This window comes from Pezoporus occidentalis, unplaced genomic scaffold, assembly GCF_034315485.1.
Source record: "Pezoporus occidentalis ecotype Australia unplaced genomic scaffold, CSIRO_AGI_Poc_V1 ctg115, whole genome shotgun sequence".
Taxonomy (NCBI): Eukaryota; Metazoa; Chordata; class Aves; order Psittaciformes; family Psittacidae; genus Pezoporus; species Pezoporus occidentalis.
The window spans coordinates 521718-539685 of NW_026912940.1; the positions used below are offsets into that span (position 1 = coordinate 521718).

At 41.7% G+C, this 17968-nt stretch overlaps 1 protein-coding gene across 4 annotated transcripts in view; it reads left to right on the plus strand.

The window, feature by feature from the left end:
* Positions 1-17968, plus strand: part of BTBD7 (BTB domain containing 7) — a 58540-nt gene that overhangs the window by 25800 nt on the left and 14772 nt on the right. For all 4 annotated transcript variants that reach the window (XM_062637681.1, XM_062637692.1, XM_062637697.1 and 1 more), the window contains exons 3-4: positions 7138-8217; positions 17297-17505. In XM_062637681.1, the coding sequence (XP_062493665.1) occupies positions 7138-8217; positions 17297-17505 (1289 nt within the window). The remainder of the gene's footprint in view (positions 1-7137; positions 8218-17296; positions 17506-17968) is intronic.

The following is a 17968-nucleotide window of genomic DNA, read 5'->3' on the forward strand; positions in this document are numbered from 1 at the left end:
CTCCTTTGACCTGCTGGTCTTGTTCCTTTTGGTGCAGCCCAACGTATGGTTGGCTTTCTGAGCTGCAGGTGCATGCTGCCAGGTCATGTTGAGCCTGTCGTCAGCCAACACCCCCAAGTCCTCTTAATCCATTCTCCATGTTATATCACAGAATCATAGAATAGTTAGGGTTGGAAAGGACCTTAGATCAACTTTTACAGATTTTTCTTTTTCTTTTTTTTATTTTTTAAATGTAGAAGGCATTAAGATCTATTTACTACCCCAAAGTAGAATGGAAATGTGGGGACTAAGGTTATAACAGCTACATAGTATGTATTGGTTGCCTTATTCCTGGAAACTTGCTCCAGGATTTGTTTTAGACATGCTGCTTTACCATGCTGCTATGCTGTAAATGTAGGCTGAATATTAAATGCTGAGAACTGATCGGCCTACGAAGCTACTGTACTTTGCCAAGCTGCTGTGGTTAATTGACTCATGCTGAATTTGCTTGCAGTTTATGAAGAGAAGATAAATCTGTAAAAATAATGCAGTGTTCTTAATGTAAAAAAAAAAACCAAAAAACAAAACCACTTTTGTTTTAGCAGAGGCTTCAGTAGTCATCTCCTTGCTGTTTTGTCTACAGCATTCAGGAGGAGGATTTCACACCATTTTCTAGGGTGGTACATCTGTTCAGGATGTTTATTAGATAGAGCTCTGTAATTAGATTTTAAAATGTGTAGGCATGCAGAGAACTAGACAGATCCCATTATACATTGTCAAGTGCCCAAGTAGTTTCTCTTGGCAGTCATATGTTTCTTGTAAATATTTATGTGTTCAGAGCTAGATATGGTCTAGGGGCATGGAGTAGCTGTTGCTTTTTAACAGCATTTAATAGATCAGTGCCTTTTAGTGTAGAAATGGGGAATAAATTTAATTTTCCTACTTCTAATGCTACTGCCTTGTGAAGGAATTACAGGCAGGTCAAAAAGAGGCTCTTCCAAATTCTTTCTTTGAGGGGCAGGGAGCCACTATCTGTTTTGAACCCAGAGAGGCTATGCTGATGCCTCTCTACTTCTGCCTCTAGCAAAAAGCAGTGGTGGCACTTCTGTAGCAGTGTTTTATCTACTTGTAAGGGTTATTAGCAATGTGTGCAGTATTTCTGAAGTTAAAGCTTGTAAGTAGCACAGGGTACACAAAGGTTTGAATGGTGTTTTAGTATCTTGTGGCAATTCACATGCAAGTAATACCTCACAGCAGCCTTCAGGGAAGAAAGAAAATGAGACTTGTGGTGTCCTAGTTTTTCTTTAGTGGAATCTAAGAGAATATGCTGCATACTCAAAATTACCATTAGAGTCTGAAATACTTCATGAAATGAGCTGGCATGCTCTTTTGGAGTAGAATCTATCATTATAGCTTGACCAAAGCGTAGTTATGCTTTTATTGTGAAATGTAATCAATACTTTCAAATGGAGCAGAAATTCTAGGCTTGTCTCTATCATCAGGAGACTGAATCTGTTTTCCTATTATAATACCTAGTATATCATGTGGAAGGAATTTTTATGGTGGATTTTGCAGCATACCCCTTTATTGAAATTGCCTTGAGTTACTGCTGTTCTCTTCATTTAAAATGTTTTTTTTTTATGTCTTGAAATTACAGTATGATTGATAACATGTTGCTTGATCAAGCAAAATTTGATGTAGCATGACTAAAATAGTTAGAGGTCTTTCTTCAAGGAATGTGAAGTTACTTCCCAAAGTTCCCACTAACAGATGAATCATAAAACCATTGTGTTGCAAGGTTGGGGGAGGGGTGGGGTGGGGTTGATTAGCTTGGCAGAAAAGCCAGTGTATAAAGTTACTTAGAATTATTGAGGCTTAAATAATAAAACAATTTACAGAAATCTTCAATAGCTACAGTTGCTGTGTTCTCAAATACAACTTTTACTTGCTCCTGTGTCTTTTGAAGTTCAAGAAATACTCACCTGAAATAAGGTAACTAAAAGCACTGTATTATAACAGACTGACCTGTAACATTGCTCTCAAAACAGCATCCCATCAAATCTACCTGAAACAAATGGAATTGAGCAGTGATAGATCGAGTTACAAAAGGCCCCTGAAGCTCTTGTAGTTGGATGTGTCTTGAACTTAGAAGATCTGAAAAGGCAACAAATAATGAAGCTACACAAGTATAATGATGGAAGCAAGTTAACTATTCCCAACAGAAAGTGGACAAATACTACTTCAGATGAAGCTGCCATTGTTATCAGGCCCAGCAGGCAGGGAGGAGGGTTGCTATTTATGTTAGGAATAGGCTGGAGAGTATGGAACTCTGTCTGGGGACAGGTGATCAGTCCACAGAGAGTTTGTGGGTCAGGGTTAGAGGGAGAACAGCCATAAGGGACATTATTGTGGGGATCTATTACAGACTGCCTGACCAAGAGGAATCTGTGGATGAAGCACTCTACAGAGAGATAGGAACAGCCTCCCACTCACAGGCCCTTGTTCTCATGGGAGACTTCAACCACCCTGATACCTATTGGAGTGATGGTACGGCCCAGCAGAAGCAATCATAGAATAGTTAGGGTTGGAAAGGACCTTAAGATCATCTAGTTCCAACCCCCCTGCCATGGGCAGGGGACTTTACGCTAAATCATATCACCGAAGGCCTCGTCCAACCTGGTCTTGAACACTGCCAGGGATGGAGCATTCACAACCTCCCTGGGCAACCCATTCCAGTGCCTCACCACCCTAACAGGAAAGAATTTCCTTCTTATATCCAATCTAAACTTCCCCTGTTTAAGTTTTAACCCGTTACCCCTTGTCCTATCACTACAGTCTCTAATGAAGAGTCCCTCTCCAGCATCCCTATAGGCCCCCTTCAGATACTGGAAGGCTGCTATGAGGTCTCTGTGCAGCCTTCTCTTCTCCAGGCTGAACAGCCCCAACTTCCTCAGCCTGTTTTCATACGGGAGGTGCTCCAGTCCCCTGATCATCCTCGTGGCCCTCCTCTGGACTTGTTCCAACAGTTCCATGTCCTTCAGGTTCCTGAACAGGCCAAAGTCTCCTCTGTTGAAGTCCAGGGCAGTGAGCTTGCTGCATGCTCTCCTCACTGTCCTGAGGATCTCAAATTCAACCATCTCATGATTGCTGCACCCAAGGCTGCCCTGGAGTGTCACATTTCCAAACAGCTCTCCCCTGTTGGTGAGCACAAGGTCAAGCACGGCACCTCTCCTGGGCTGCTCCTCTATTACTTGCAGAAGGAAGTTGTCTTCTACACAATCGAGGAACCTCCTGGATTGCTTGTGCCAGGCCGTAACGTCCTTCCAAAGGATGTCAGGGTGGTTGAAGTCACCCATGAGAACAAGGGCCTGTGAGCGTGAGGCTTTTCCTGCCTGTCTATGGAGTGCTACATCCGCAGGTTCTCCTTGATCAGGCGGTCTGTAACAGATGCCCACAGTAATGTCTCCCATAGCTATATTCCCTTTAACCCTGACCCACAAAGTCTCTGTGGACTGCTCACCTGTCCCCCGACAGAGTTCCATACTCTCCAGCCTATCCCTAACATAAAGGGCAACTCCCCCTCCCCGCCTGCCAGGCCTGTCCTTCCTAAAGAGCCTGTAACCTTCCATTCCAACTCTCCAGTCATAGGAGCCATCCCACCATGTTTCTGTGATGCCTATTATATCATACCCCCGTAGACGTGCACACACCTCTAATTCCTTTTGTTTGTTCCCCATGGTAATGGCATTTGTATAGAGGCATCTGAGCTGAGCTCCAACTAAAGCCGGCTCATTGGCTGGAGCAGCTGGGATATCTCTACATTGCTCCAGGCATTTATTATAGGTTCTGGCAACTGACTGGGTGTGTTGGGGTGGAATGATGGCCCCCCTCCCCCAACATATCTAGTTTAAAGCCTCCTTGACCAGTCTGGCAAGCCTCCTACCAAAACTGCTCTTTCCCTTCTTCAGCAGCAGCTCCACCAGCCCCCAGTAGACCTGGCCTACAAGCTTGGGTCCCATGTTCAAGACACCCAAACCCCTGACTATGACACCACCCTTTTAACCATTTATTAACCTGGCTAATCCTCCTAGCTTTTTTTAGGTCCTCCCCTGTACCCTGGAGAATTGATGAAAAGACCACCTGAGCACCAGAGCCCCTAACCACCTCCCCCAGGGCTCTGTAGTCCTTCTTTATGTTCCCCAGGCTGCTACTAAATATATCCCTAGCACCCACATGTATCACCAGGAGTGGGTAATAGTCCGTGGGACTTACTAGACCAGGCAGCCTCTCTGCCACATCCCTGATCCGTGCCCTGGTTGGCAACACACCTCCCTTGAGACGGGGTCTGGCCGTCAGACAAGTGCTTCTGTCCCTTTTAGTGTAGAGTCCCCCACTACTATGACCCGCCGCTTTTTCCTAGCAGCACCAGTAGAGATCTTCTTTAGCAGGGCATCAGCCGGCTGTTTCTGGCTCGAGTACGTTTCCTCATTAGCCCCCTGCAGGACAGCAAAGCTGTTCTGCCTGGAGACGGGATTTAGGGGGAAGCCCCTTCCTTTTGGTTGTCCTTTTCCTTCTTTTTTTTTTGTTGTTTTTTTTGGTCACTAATTCCCAGCTTCCCAACTTAATGGCCTCCTTCTTTCCTTCATGAGGTAGAGGTGAAGCTCGAGGCCCCTGCACAGTTTGGGCCAGGAGCAAGCATTCCTGCTTCCTTTCAGCTTCCCTGACATCTCGCAGTCTATTAACAGCATCCTGCAGCTCAGCCACCTGCTGCAGGAGGACCTCCACCAGGGAGCACCGAGTGCAGCCCTGCCCATTGTGCACCCTCCTCTCACCAGACCAGTGCAGGCACTCTCCTCTCTACACCCCGAGCTCTGCACTGCAGCCTCCCCTCTCATCGGCTCTGTCTGGGTGCCTACGCTGGCCACCGCCGGGGCAGCCAGAGCAGAGCTGCCGGACGGGGCCCTGGTCATACGACGAGTGCTTACCATCCTGCTCGCCTGCCCGCACAAACTGCCTCGACCCGCTCTGTTTGCCTGCTCTGTTTGCCGCGCTCCTTGGGGCAGGTTTTTAACCGGTCAGGGCTGGTGCCGCTGCTTCAGGCTCCGCCCCCTGTGAGTCTGCTGCTCGTGTCAGCTCAGCTGCCGGAGGTTCCACTCAGTCTCGCCGCTGGCCATCATATTTGAGAAATCATGGCAGTCAGGTGAAGTTCCCGACGACTGGAAAAAGGGAAATATAACCCCCATTTTCAAGAAGGGGAAAATGGATGGCCCAGGAAATTACAGACCAGTCAGTCTCACCTCTGTGCTTGGCAAAATCTTGGAGCAGATTCTCCTGCAAGGTCCTACACCTGGGTCAGAGGAATCCCAGGCACAGCTACAGGTTGGGCAGAGAAGAGATTCAGAGCAGCCCTGTGGAGAAGGACTTGGGGGTGTTGGTTGATGAGAAAATGAACATGAGCTGGCAGTGTGCGCTCGCAGCCCAGAAAGCCAACTGTATCCTGGGCCGCATCAAAAGGAGCGTGACCAGCAGGTTGAAGGAGGTGATCCTGCCCCTCTGCTCTTGTGAGACCTCATTTGGAGTATTGTGTGCAGTTCTGGTGTCCTCAACTTAAAAAGGACATGGAACTGTTGGAACAAGTCCAGAGGAGGGTCACGAGGATGATCACGGGACTGGAGCACCTCCCGTACGAAGACAGGCTGAGGAAGTTGGGGCTGTTCAGCCTGGAGAAGGGAAGGCTGTGTGGAGACCTCATAGCAGCCTTCCAGTATCTGAAGGGGGCCTATAGGGATGCTGGGGAGGGACTCTTCATTAGAGACTGTAGTGATAGGACAAGGGTAACAGGTTCAAACTTAAACAGGGAAAGTTTAGACTGGATATAAGGAAGATGTTCTTTACTGTAAGGGTGGTGACGCAGTGGAATGGGTTGCCCAAGGAAGTTGTGAATGCTCCATCCCTGGCGATGTTCAAGGCGAGGTTGGACAGAGCCTTGAATGCCATGGTTTAGTGTGAGGTGTCCCTGCCCATGGCAGGGGGTTTGGAACTGGATGATCTTAAGGTCCTTTCCAATCCTAACTATTCTATGATTCTAAATAAAGTTAGAGAAATAGCCATTTAATGTGAGAGTTGTGCTTCTGTTGAAACTACTTTTTTTTACAAAAATGTTACTTCAGCTTTCCATTACCTCTAGAAATTCAGTTTCTAACTCCTCTTTTTGTTAATAATTTGTTATCAGTGCTATAGTATAGTGTCTAGGTTCAAACTGGCAATCAGCAGAGGTTCATTTGGCAGAACAGGGCGGGTCTGTGACACAGGTATTTGACGAGGAATCTGCTTTTCATTTTATGACATGTTTGGCTCATAACTTCCCTATAGATGATTTTTGGGAGGTAAAATAATTGTGTACTTTGATTGTATAATGCTCTGTTCAAAGAATGTCTTTAACAATACAACAGAACTTCCATTCTCCACATTCTTTTGAATGAGGTTTAGACACAAAATTGGTATCTATAGTTCTGTGAAAAGGAGCCCATTTTGTGTGTTTGACTTATGGAATTACCTGATTATCATATGATAGAATTTTAACTTTCTTATTAAATTTGTGTTAAAAATGTATTTATTGTCCTCATTTTCCCTGAATGTTTTCATACTGTGTTTTTGGTTTTTGTTTGGTTTTTTTATTGTGACTTATCCTAACTGTCACCAGGGATGTTTTTATTGTTGAAATAACTCTTAATGCTAGAAGAACAGAATTTGAAAAAGCACTTTGAAGGAGGAGATGCTACTATTTAACTGAGATCATTCAAGTTTTTAAAAAGGCTGTTTTTCTCTTCCTATAGGTAGCGAGGGCAGTGACATTTGTAACATTCTAACCACGGTGTTCTCTTCCTGCTTCGATAAGCCTACCATGTGCTACAAAGTTACGTCAGCTGCTTGGTTCTTAAAATTGAGTGCATTAAAAAAAAAAAGCTTATAAATGAAGAAAAAAATAATAATTAATGGGTAGAAAGGGTTTCAGTCAGGTTTCCAACTTGCTGAATTATTTCATCTCAGAAGGAAAAACTGTGTAACTGTCAGAGACATTGATGGACTGGTTATGTCTTATGGCCCTTCCTTTAAATGTAAAGAATAAATGTGTTCAATTTTCCTTTTTGCCTTCAGGGACATCATCCTACTCTCATCAAGGTTATGGCTGTGAATCAAAGCTCTATAGCCTTGACCATGGCCATGAGAAACCTCAAGACAAGAAAAAGAAAACCTCTGGCCTTGCCACCCTCAAGAAGAAATTCATTAAGCGTCGGAAGTCTAGCCGGTCTGCTGACCATGCTAAGCAGATGCGCGAGCTCCTCTCAGGCTGGGATGTCAGAGATGTTAATGCATTAGTAGAAGAATATGAGGGGACGTCAGCCTTAAAGGAACTTTATCTACAAGCTAATTTGGCAAGACCAGAAGCCAGAACGCTACAAAAAGACATGGCTGAACTTTATCAGTACAAATATTGCACTGATGTAGACTTAATATTTCAAGAAACTTGTTTTCCTGTGCATCGTGCGATACTGGCAGCAAGATGTCCATTTTTTAAAACGCTGCTTTCTTCCTCACCAGAGTATGGGGCAGAAATAATAATGGATATTAACACAGCTGGCATAGATATGCCCATGTTTTCTGCTTTGTTACACTACCTTTATACAGGCGAGTTTGGAATGGAGGATTCAAGATTCCAAAACGTTGATATCCTTGTGCAGCTTAGTGAAGAATTTGGAACACCAAATTCATTAGATGTTGACATGCGTGCGCTCTTTGATTACATGTGCTACTACGATGTGGTTCTTAGCTTTTCATCCAATTCTGACATAGTTGAAACTTTTGGTGGAAGTCACAACTGTCTAGATGAAGAGCTCAGAGCTCACAAAGCTGTTATTTCATCACGATCTCCGTTTTTTCGTCACCTGCTGCAGAGGAGGATACGAACTGGTGAAGAAATCACAGACCGAACTCTACGAACTCCAACTAGAATTGTATTGGATGAATCTATCATACCAAAAAAATATGCTAAGGTGATTTTGAACTGTATGTATACAGATGTGGTGGACCTCTCAGTTTTGCACTCCAGTCCTTCAGTGGGCAGTTTAAGTGAAGTTCAAGCTCTTGTAGCAGGAAAATTAAACATGACTAGGGCTGAAGAAGCTATGGAGCTTTATCACATAGCACTGTTCTTGGAGTTTAACATGCTTGCACAAGGTACGTCATACTGTCCTTGCTATAAAATATATGACCTTACAGAACAATTTCTTAGCTATTTTGCAGTGTAAGTATGTCTATTGAGTATTGCTGTCAAGGGCTGACAATTCCTAGAAAGGCTTATCTTTCATTTGTAGAGAATTGTGTTGTAGATAATCCATCTGTGTTTTCTAGGGACAGAAGAAATGCCATGTGAGAACTTTTAATTGTATTGCACAGTATTATTAAAGCATGCTACTTAAGTCAGATATTTATAGCTGGTATTGATATTTCTTTTTTTATGTACTTTATAATCCATTTTTTTGGGTATAAATGATGGGAGGATACAAGACATCCTTGTTGAGAGGAAGAAATATTTAGACTTATTATGAAGTGCCCCTATGTGATGTAAACTTGAATGATTATTTCTGTTGTTTATGTTAAAGAGGGTACACCAAACTTGCAGTCTTGTGTTTAGAAAGTAAATTTAAACAGCTTAATTACACTAGTCCTGTGTTTTTAGTATCTTCTACTTGATTTACAGAATTGAAGGCAGGGGCAGTTGGTATTTTAAGACTTAAAGCTTAGAAATTTTCACTTCTGTCCGTTATTCTTGAGGGTCACTCAAATCTTGATAACATACTTTCTGTACATGGAGTCTGGCCAGAGTTATTACAGCCTCTGGTGAGGTGGTGCAACTCTGACTAGGGAACTAAAAATACATCTTGTAGTGGCAGGAGCTTTATTTGCTGTTTCATCTGTTGGGGTTTCAACTATTTAGTGGCCATATTCTACATAATGGGATATGACACTTGCTTCAGGCCTTGCTAGTGGGGGATAAGAATTTTGCTTTTGAGCCGAATGGCTTGCCAACACCTCAGCAGCACGCTTGGGTGGCTGGAACCGGTGAGTCCAACAGTGTGTGCTCAGTCTTGGTGGCCCTGTAGTTGAACCGGAGATGTAGCATTTTGGGGGTGGTCACTGGGAGGAGGTAGGGGCATGCAGTGGCCTTCAGAAGTCTGGTCTTCTTTCCCTGTGTCTGACCACAGAAGTGGTGAGCTGTGGGGAGCCTGTTTATACGTAGGGGAGGAATGCAGTGAAATCAGGCCAAGATTGAAATTTATTGTATTATCCAATAAAGCGAATGGAAATTTGGTGCCCCTTTAGATAATGAAATTCTAGACTTTAACTGGAACTAATGATGATTTTACAAATCACTGCTGCATTCCCTAGCTACAGGAGAAAGCAGTAAACAATCTGTAGAAAATCTGTATGCCAGTGAAGTGAGTATCTAATAATCTAAAACTCAATTTGCTGAGTTCATGTTTAGGTCATTGGTACTCTGCTGGCAATGAAGGATTGTTCTGGCATAATCTTATAATGAAAATTAAAAGAAGTCTTATTTGATCAGGGAAAAGTACATCTCATAATCACAGAATACAAGTTTGGAAAGGACCTTAGGAATCATATGGTCCACCGTTTCTAAGCAGAGCATGACATAGACTAGATGGTCCAGCATCCTGTCAGGTCTAATCTAAGAAGTGTCCAACGTTGGGGAATCCACCACTTCCCTGGGGAGATTATTCCAGTGGATGATTTTTTTCATTATGAGAAATTTTCCTCTTGTGTCCAACCAGAATCTCCCCATCAGTAACTTTTGCTCATCACCCCTTGTCTTTTCCGTGTGACTGCTTCTGAAAGGGGAGGCTATTTTGTTGCAGCCACCCTTTAAATACTGGAACATGGTAAGAAGGTCTCCCCTGAGCCTTCTTGTCTCTAGGCTGAATAAACCCAGCTTTCTCAGCCTTCTCTCATGTGGCAGGCTTCCCAATCCTGTGATCATATCTGTGACTGGAGGCTGTCACTCAAACATCTGACTTCTAGATGTTATGCAGAGCAATGCTAGAAAAGAGAGTATTGTGTTGGTGTAGGAGATCACTGAGCAGGCAGTTCTCATGAAATCTTGTCCTCTGACAGCACTTTTCTACTCTATTGTGCTGCAGGTGTGCAGCTTTGCCTAAGCTATGACTTTTGCAGCAGCTAATGTCTTGTGTTTCTTCTCTTGATTTCCATACCCCCAGGCTGCTCAAGTTTTTGATTCACTTCACTCATCCTAGCCAATTGTGAACTTGCTAAAGCTTGTCTCCCTGGTTTCCTGGAAAATATTTTTGTGTCATTATATGTAAGCCTAGATACGCTTTCCAAGTTGTTTTGTTCAGTTTTATTCAGTTTTGGCTGGGTATTTGTAACTGAGTGTCAAGTGAAGTTGATGTATTTTAAAGCTTCTGATCAACTGTTTGTATTTTGAACAGATTTTTAGTATGATTTGTCTTCAGGGACTTTTCTAAGTATCCAGATGTTGTAATTTTTCTTAAATTTCAGCAGATGATTCAGCTTTGACTTTTTTCCATGGAAATCTTCCTGTTCATAACACAGTGATACTCCTTTTCTGACGTATTTTAATAGATAGTTTCCCCATGTTGAAGTCACTGTCCAAGCAAAGCAAGACTATTTAGAATTTGCTCTTCCTTCAGCTTGTTTCAGCTGATAGTTGTCACTTTTCTTCCAAGATAAAATTAATTGGATATTTGAATGAACTAATTTGAATAAATGAACTAATCAGCAAGCTTATCTCATCTGTACAGCTGGTAATAGTGAAAGCCATTTGTACCTGTGAAGTGAAGCTCTTCACTGCTTTTACAGAGGCTGTGAGGATTAGAGCCCTCCCCAGGAGGTTCAGGCCCATCTTAGTGGAATATTTCTTTGCCCTGCCTTCTTGTTTCTGCACTCTGCTCCTGCTTTTATGTCTTCATGGTAACTTGCTTCCGTCTGTCAGCTGTACTGTGATTGTTTTAACACATTGACTCACCAAGATCAGGTTTAAAAATCACTTAGCCCTTCCTCTTCTGTAGCAGTTGTTAAACCAGATCAGTTTCTGGCCCTGTTTGTCATGTGCTGTTAAAGTAATCCCTCCTTCAAGTCTTGGCTGTGGATGTGGCAGTGCACTATTGGAGAGAATTTTGACTTCAGGTATCTTAATTTTATTATGTAGCTATTATAAGTATGTGAATCCTCTTCAGCAACTTGGCTCTGTCGTTTACGGTTATGAGTAGTCTCCCTGTGTTTTTCTGTTTCTCCCAGTGTGTTTTTTCTGTTACAGGTTTTTGGATACTAGGACTGAAATAGTTTTGCTTGGGAATCTTTTCTGCCTGATGAGAAGTTTTCTAAAGTAAAATTGACAACAAAAACTCCTTAATTTCAAACTTGATTTCCTTTTATTTTTAGATGTTGACTTGACTTGTGACAAGACTAAGAACTAAAACTTTATTTTGAAGCCGTATTCAGTAGTGCTGCCTTTGATCTAGAGGTAGATAGCGCCTGACATCAAAAGTACCCTTGATCTCAGCAGGACTGAAATACTGAAATGCCAGAAAGCCCACAGTAGCAGTATTAAATACACACAAATTTATTGTGGGACAATTAGAGCAAATATGTCAGTCATTTATCAGTGTAGTAGGGGAAGGCTCAAAGGAATTAGTCTGGCACTTACAACTTTAAAGTAAATTGGGTATGATTAAGTAAATATTAACATAAATCTGACCTATTATCTCCTTACAATGATTCACTTGTACCCAATCCTGATATTATTGCTTAGGGTTTATATGGTGAAGTTTATGACTGGAGAAACTAGGAAGTGGAAAGGATCTTCCTTAGAGCAATTGCATTCAAAGGCTATATACAAGGACAAAGAATTTGACCAAGTTGTACAACTGGGCATATAAAATCAGTTTGTAATATCACAGTTTGCAGAGAAACAGATCTGGTCACCATTTCCAGATTTTTCCTTCAGTCACCTGTGTTCTAGGAGCTTAAATCTGAACAAGTTTAATGTACAGATTAAATCTGAACAGTGATGGCTGGCCTGTTCCCTCCAAATATCAGTTCTTCTTCCCTCAGCCCTTCATTGTTCCCATGTTAAGTTCTTCCCTCTGGTTTATTATGGTTAAGTTGGCAGCTTTTTGTTTCTGACCCACGACTGTTTTCTGTTTAAGCTGGATCAGCTTACTGCCTGCTGCTGAAAGTGCTGCTTCAGGAATGCTGTTATCAGCTGATGGCTGCAAGAAGCCAAAGATGTAGGAGCGGATTTCAGGCTTCCTAAACTTATGCATTTTGCACGTGGCAGGAGCAGAAAAGTAAATTAATTTTTGTTGTTTGGTAGAGAAAACATTAAAGAGCTTTTGGCACTTATTTGGAACACTTTAAACATGTGATGGCTACCTTACATTTCTGGCTAAACTTAAAACTTAAAAAATCCAGCTGTTAATGTCTTAGAATGTTTAAGACCTTTGTAACTGCCATATCATAAATGAAAATATTTTTAAATAACACAAGTTGCATTGTTTTAACCTGTTTCCTAATTTAATATTTCAGGTGGTTGCATAATATGCTGTATTGGATTCAACATGACTTGGACTTTTCACTGTGGAAGGATGGTTAGCGTAACACAGAATGGTGCCTGACCTTACCTTCACAGCTTTTTATTTTTACCTTTAATAGTTAATCTGAAGTGGTATAAAGTTGTGAGCTTTGTATTTGAATAAAGCAAAAAATACTTTATAAATATATGAAGTAAATATACACTTAATAGTGCTGTAATAGATGTACTTTGGATTCAGCCTTCCAAGGGTGAGAGTACATGAATGTTTTAAATTTTTGTGCTTATAAAAATCAGCAGAGGGATTACAAATAGCTCAAAAGAGGTATTGAATTTAGCAATAGACTTAAGTGTTTGATCACTAGTGAACCCTTCTTTATCTCCAATGCTACTTAGGTCTTGTTTTCTTTTCTGCAAAACATTCACGTAGTTTTGCATCTTCATGTAGCCAAAACTTGTGTGCTTCGGGGTTCTAAAATGTGGTCAATAATGCACAAATTTGCAAAATTACAGGCTTGACATACTTAACTACTGATGTAATCTCCTTTCAAAGATGTTCTTGTATATATACAATTTGGTGAGGATATGGAAAAGAAAAGCATTAAGGCTTCAAAAAGCTAAAATGCTTAAAAAAAAACTCTGCAAAAACTCTGTAGCAGGGTTCCTTTAAGACACAGAATATGGTGCTGCCAGGAGGCAATAATGTTAAACTGGGAAAGTCAGCCTGCATGCAAAAGATGGATGTTGAATTTCAAGACCCCTTGTTCACAATACAGTTACAGGAAAGTAGAGGTTGTTGCAGTTGCAGCTTAAATGATAACCAGTTAAAAAGATATGCTTAACTACATGAGTCTTCTGACTTGCTCTTGCTAGTTTTGTGACTTTTGCCTACTGCTGTGGAGAACCTGAATTCCTTTTGCCATGTCTCAAGTTGTATTTCAGTTGAACCTTATAGGTTGTTCGGCTGTCAAAAGCGGTACTTCTGCCCTGCCTCCTACATTAGTCCACTTGTTCCTGTTCTCTGTGCTGGCACCAGGGTTTGTGCTATTTGGAAGATAACATTGCTGGAAGCAGGATTGACAGAAATTAGTTCAGCACCAATGTGACAGAAGAGCAGGAGATGTGGAGTGCAAGAATATGACAATCTGGTTTAATACCGCTGTTAATCAAGGGGGTTAACTTCCATGCATGCTCCCATAGCCAGTGAGTGTGAGCTTCCTTCTAAAGTACAGGACACATTGCAACTTTGGGTCGGTAAGATGTGGGAAAGAGGCTAAACAAATGTCTTCGTTTTTTACTTCCTCTTTCAGTCAGAAGTTTGGTTAGAGCAGCAAGGGTGCTCATGCATGGGTGAGATGGGTGTTAACTGCCTCCAACAGTTAACTTTTGCTAACTGTTGGAGGCACTTAATTTGTCTTTAGTGGGTCTGTCAGCTGTCTTGATAAGATCCCAAGCTACTCACTAGCATGCTAAATATGAGCCCAAGTTATTTCTGTTTAGAAGGGCTTTTGAGAGATAACTGGGGAAGCAGAAAGGACTTTCTTGTTTGTAGACAGGACAGACCTATTGGTATCCCACAATAGGAGAACATGGAACAGCCTAATGTCCAAAATGCGATAGTCATCTTTAGTGTCTTTAGACTGAGTTGAATATGTGAAGGATACTAACTAGTGGTCACAGAAGCTTGTGGTGGAGCACTTTGGGACACTACAAATGGATCTTGGAAAGGCTGCTATTCCCTGAATATTCTAAAATAGTACTCAGAAGAGAAAAATGAGCCATATCACTGTGAAGAACAATATTGTGGCTATTGGATGACTGTTTGTTGGGGGGCGGGATGCCAAGTGGGTGGTTGTTAAAGGAAAAAAAAAATCTGCCAAAGAGAAAAAGAAACTAGATTTCTCTGACAGCTGGACTTGGCTTGCCCCAGTTTATTTAGACGTTCAGAAAACACTAATTACTACCTCATGCTTACATTGAAAGAAATACTTTTAACAATTGTGCAGTTCTGACCCATTGTCTAAATTACTTGGGAAAAGGATTGTTTAGTTGCTAGGCATCTTGAATGAGCTTTTCACCTGATGACAGCATATTTTTTTGGTAGTTGTGCAGTAACTGGACTTGATAGAAGAATTCGGAGCTGATGCTCTGTTCCTGTACATCAGTTTGCTTACATCTTTGGAACTGTATTTCTCATAGAAATGTAGTTTTCTGTCTTTGCAGGGGATAAATACTGTTTCAAGAGTAAATGTCAGATGAAATACCAGGAATGGCATTCACTTTGAGATAAACCTCTTTGCTCTCACAGTTTGAGCTTCCTTGTGACTGATTTCAGTGAGTGGTTTTACGTACTGCCTTTGAAATAGAGCAGTCCTTATGTGTGATCTTCAGTCTTCCGGGGATGTAATCATCTGCTGAAGTCAGCTTGCATGCAAGCGGTAAAAGTGCATGCAAAAAAAACTTGTGTTAGGATTTAGCAGGGGAAGACTTAATGCAACACAACATGTGATCCTAAAGAATTGTTTCAAACAACTCTGCTTCTTATTCAGGGATGCAGGCTCCTCTTCTAAGCGTACTGGTTAGAAGTCATGGTTAGCTTTCATTTGCCATGCCAGGCTTGCTGCTAACTTAACTTTTTCCTTTTTTGAGTCCCAAAGGGAAGATAAGGGGTGATTGCACAACAAAGCTAAATACAGTGTCAGCCATTAACTGTGTAAGGAAAACTGTAAGTAAAAATTGATCTTGAAGTGGAAGGGTTTAGATTTTACTTATTCATATTTCTGACATATGCTGAGGTATCTTCTTTTTAAAGGTAGGTTTATTTGGGGGTTTATTTCAGAGCAGTTCTCTTCCACTGTACCTCTGCTCTTGTCTGTACCAGTGGTAATGAGGGTGATGTTCCAGGTGCCTCTAACCAATCTTTGCTTCAATCCTTGCTTTAGGCTAGTCCTCACTGTGCAGGTTAGAGGTCAATATCTATAGTAAGGCATCTGTTCTTCCTTATAGTAGTAATAATACGAAGTAACCTAATGGTAATAGGTAGCTTTGAGAAGTGCCATATCACTTCAGTAATGGTAAAGAACAAAGTAGTTAGTGCACTGAAGCACGACCCAATGCTTACCCCTTTGTCAAAAGCAAAGGGAGGGTCTAACTTGGGATTAATAGTATAATATTGCTGCATTTTTTGGAAATGTGTTTGCTTTTGCTAGCCCTTCTTTCAGTGGCTGTGTTGACATATGGTCTTCCTTTTCTCAGGTGAGTCAGGCTACTAACTGCTGCTGGTGTCTGACATGTATGCAACCATGCAGTTCAGAAATCTGTAGCATCAGGAGAGCATGTTTGATCTTTGTCTTGACGACCATTAAAATTACTGTGCTAACTGCTTTCTTCCTCAGTTCAGTCCAAGAGCTCAGTAATGAGATACAGTTCTCTAAACAACTGTCAAAGCTTAGTTTTTAAATATTCTTGAAACTGAGAGGAAAATGATGATGTATAAGAAGTAAAATAACTGCAGTGCAAGCATACTGCTCTGAGCATGCCACTCTGAACTGTCCAGGGACCTCTCATGGGCATAAGCACAGCTGTAATTTTGTGGCTGTAGTGGACTGAGACTGGAATGTATAATTCTAGAATAGGACTTTTTTCTTATAAATTGCTGTCTTTATAATGCAAATAGAAGTAGTGTTCTGTGTATATGTAACCCAGATGTACAAATGAAATCAGCAGAGTGCTATTGGAGAGTTCAAGCTACCAGCATTGCGGTACTGACTGTCTTTACTCAGTACCCTCAAGTACCCATGTTCTCAGCCCTCCCACAGTATGTCTCCCCTCACTTCTTCCAAATCTGTTCCATCTGACTTCAGGAGACTTAAATATCCCCTCTCTTCTTCGGAAAGCATGTGTTTTGGAAAGAGTAAATCCTAATGCAGCAGTGGGTACAAAGGAGCTGTAGCAGACTGGCCACCAGTCAGAATATGTTCCTCTTGGATGCTTCACTTTCTGCTTCCCTGTCAGAGGAAGGGCTCCCTGTCCTGGCACCCTCTGTGCTTTGCTTGATATGGAGGCCAAGGTGGTGGCCTAGAGCAACCAACTGCTGCTCCCTGCTTCTCAGGGAGTCAGAAAATGTTTTTTTCCCCTCATCCTGTGCTGAGTAGCTGAGTACCAACAGTGTGTCACAGCTTTTGTTTCTGCTCCTCTGAATGCTCTGTCCCAGGAGGGTCCATGTGCAAAACGATACAGATGAAAATCCCACCTCTGTTACAGTTTATGGGCTTTGGTGAATCTGCTGCAAACAGCAGTGACTCAAATTCAAATCTGCAACTTTAAAATGTATAAAACAGTAAGATAATATGTATTAAACAAAGGAAGTTCTAGTAGGGCTGAACTAGCTTTCCAGTTCATCCAAGCACACCAGCAGACATGATGTTTCATGTGCCTTTAAGAGGTAAATGACTGTATAGTTGGAGTCCTAAACCATAATAAAATTATTATACTTTTAGTCAGAATATAACTCTGTTTGCAACCTTGCTTTGTGGAGCACTTCTGTTTTTACTCTCACTGGGAGTCTTGTAAGCCTTTCTATTGCTGATTTAGCCATTTGTATTAATCCTTTGGGATCAAAGTGCTTCTGTATCAACACCATTGATTTTTCCTTCTGTTTCCTAGGCTGTGAAGATATTATTGCAGAGAGCATCTCACTAGACACCTTAATTGCCATTCTGAAGTGGAGCTCTCAGCCGTACGGTTCCAAGTGGGTACATCGCCAAGCGCTACATTTCCTCTGTGAGGAGTTTACCCAGGTCATGACTTCAGATGTCTTCTATGAACTCAGCAAGGACCACCTGCTCACAGCTATCCAGTCTGACTATTTACAGGTAACCTGCAGAGCAGAATAAAGGTGGTCCTGCTTGAAGCAGGTTATATTATACCATTACTAGAAGCACTTGGGAGTAGCTCATTTTAAATAGTAGGCAAGAGTGGGTTTGCATTCACACTAAGCATTGCTTTTGTCATATGTAGAAAATGAAATTGAAGTAGTGATGAAGGAGACTTTTGTTCTTGGGTTGTAACACAACCCAAACTGGTTGTGGTATGTGCTGTTGCTTAGAAGCCTAATAATAGCTTAGAAATGGCTGCAAATTATTTTAAAGCATTTCTGAACGTAACATTTGCTTTGCATATTGAAGTGTTTTACAGAATTGTGGTAATTTTGGTTTAACAACATCCATCCTAGTTGGAAGCAGTGGGAGCTAATAAACTAATAATCATTCAAAAGACTTTATTTTTGGGGGGAGACATAAAAATACGTTTCCTGATGAATATTGTAGAATTTCTTTC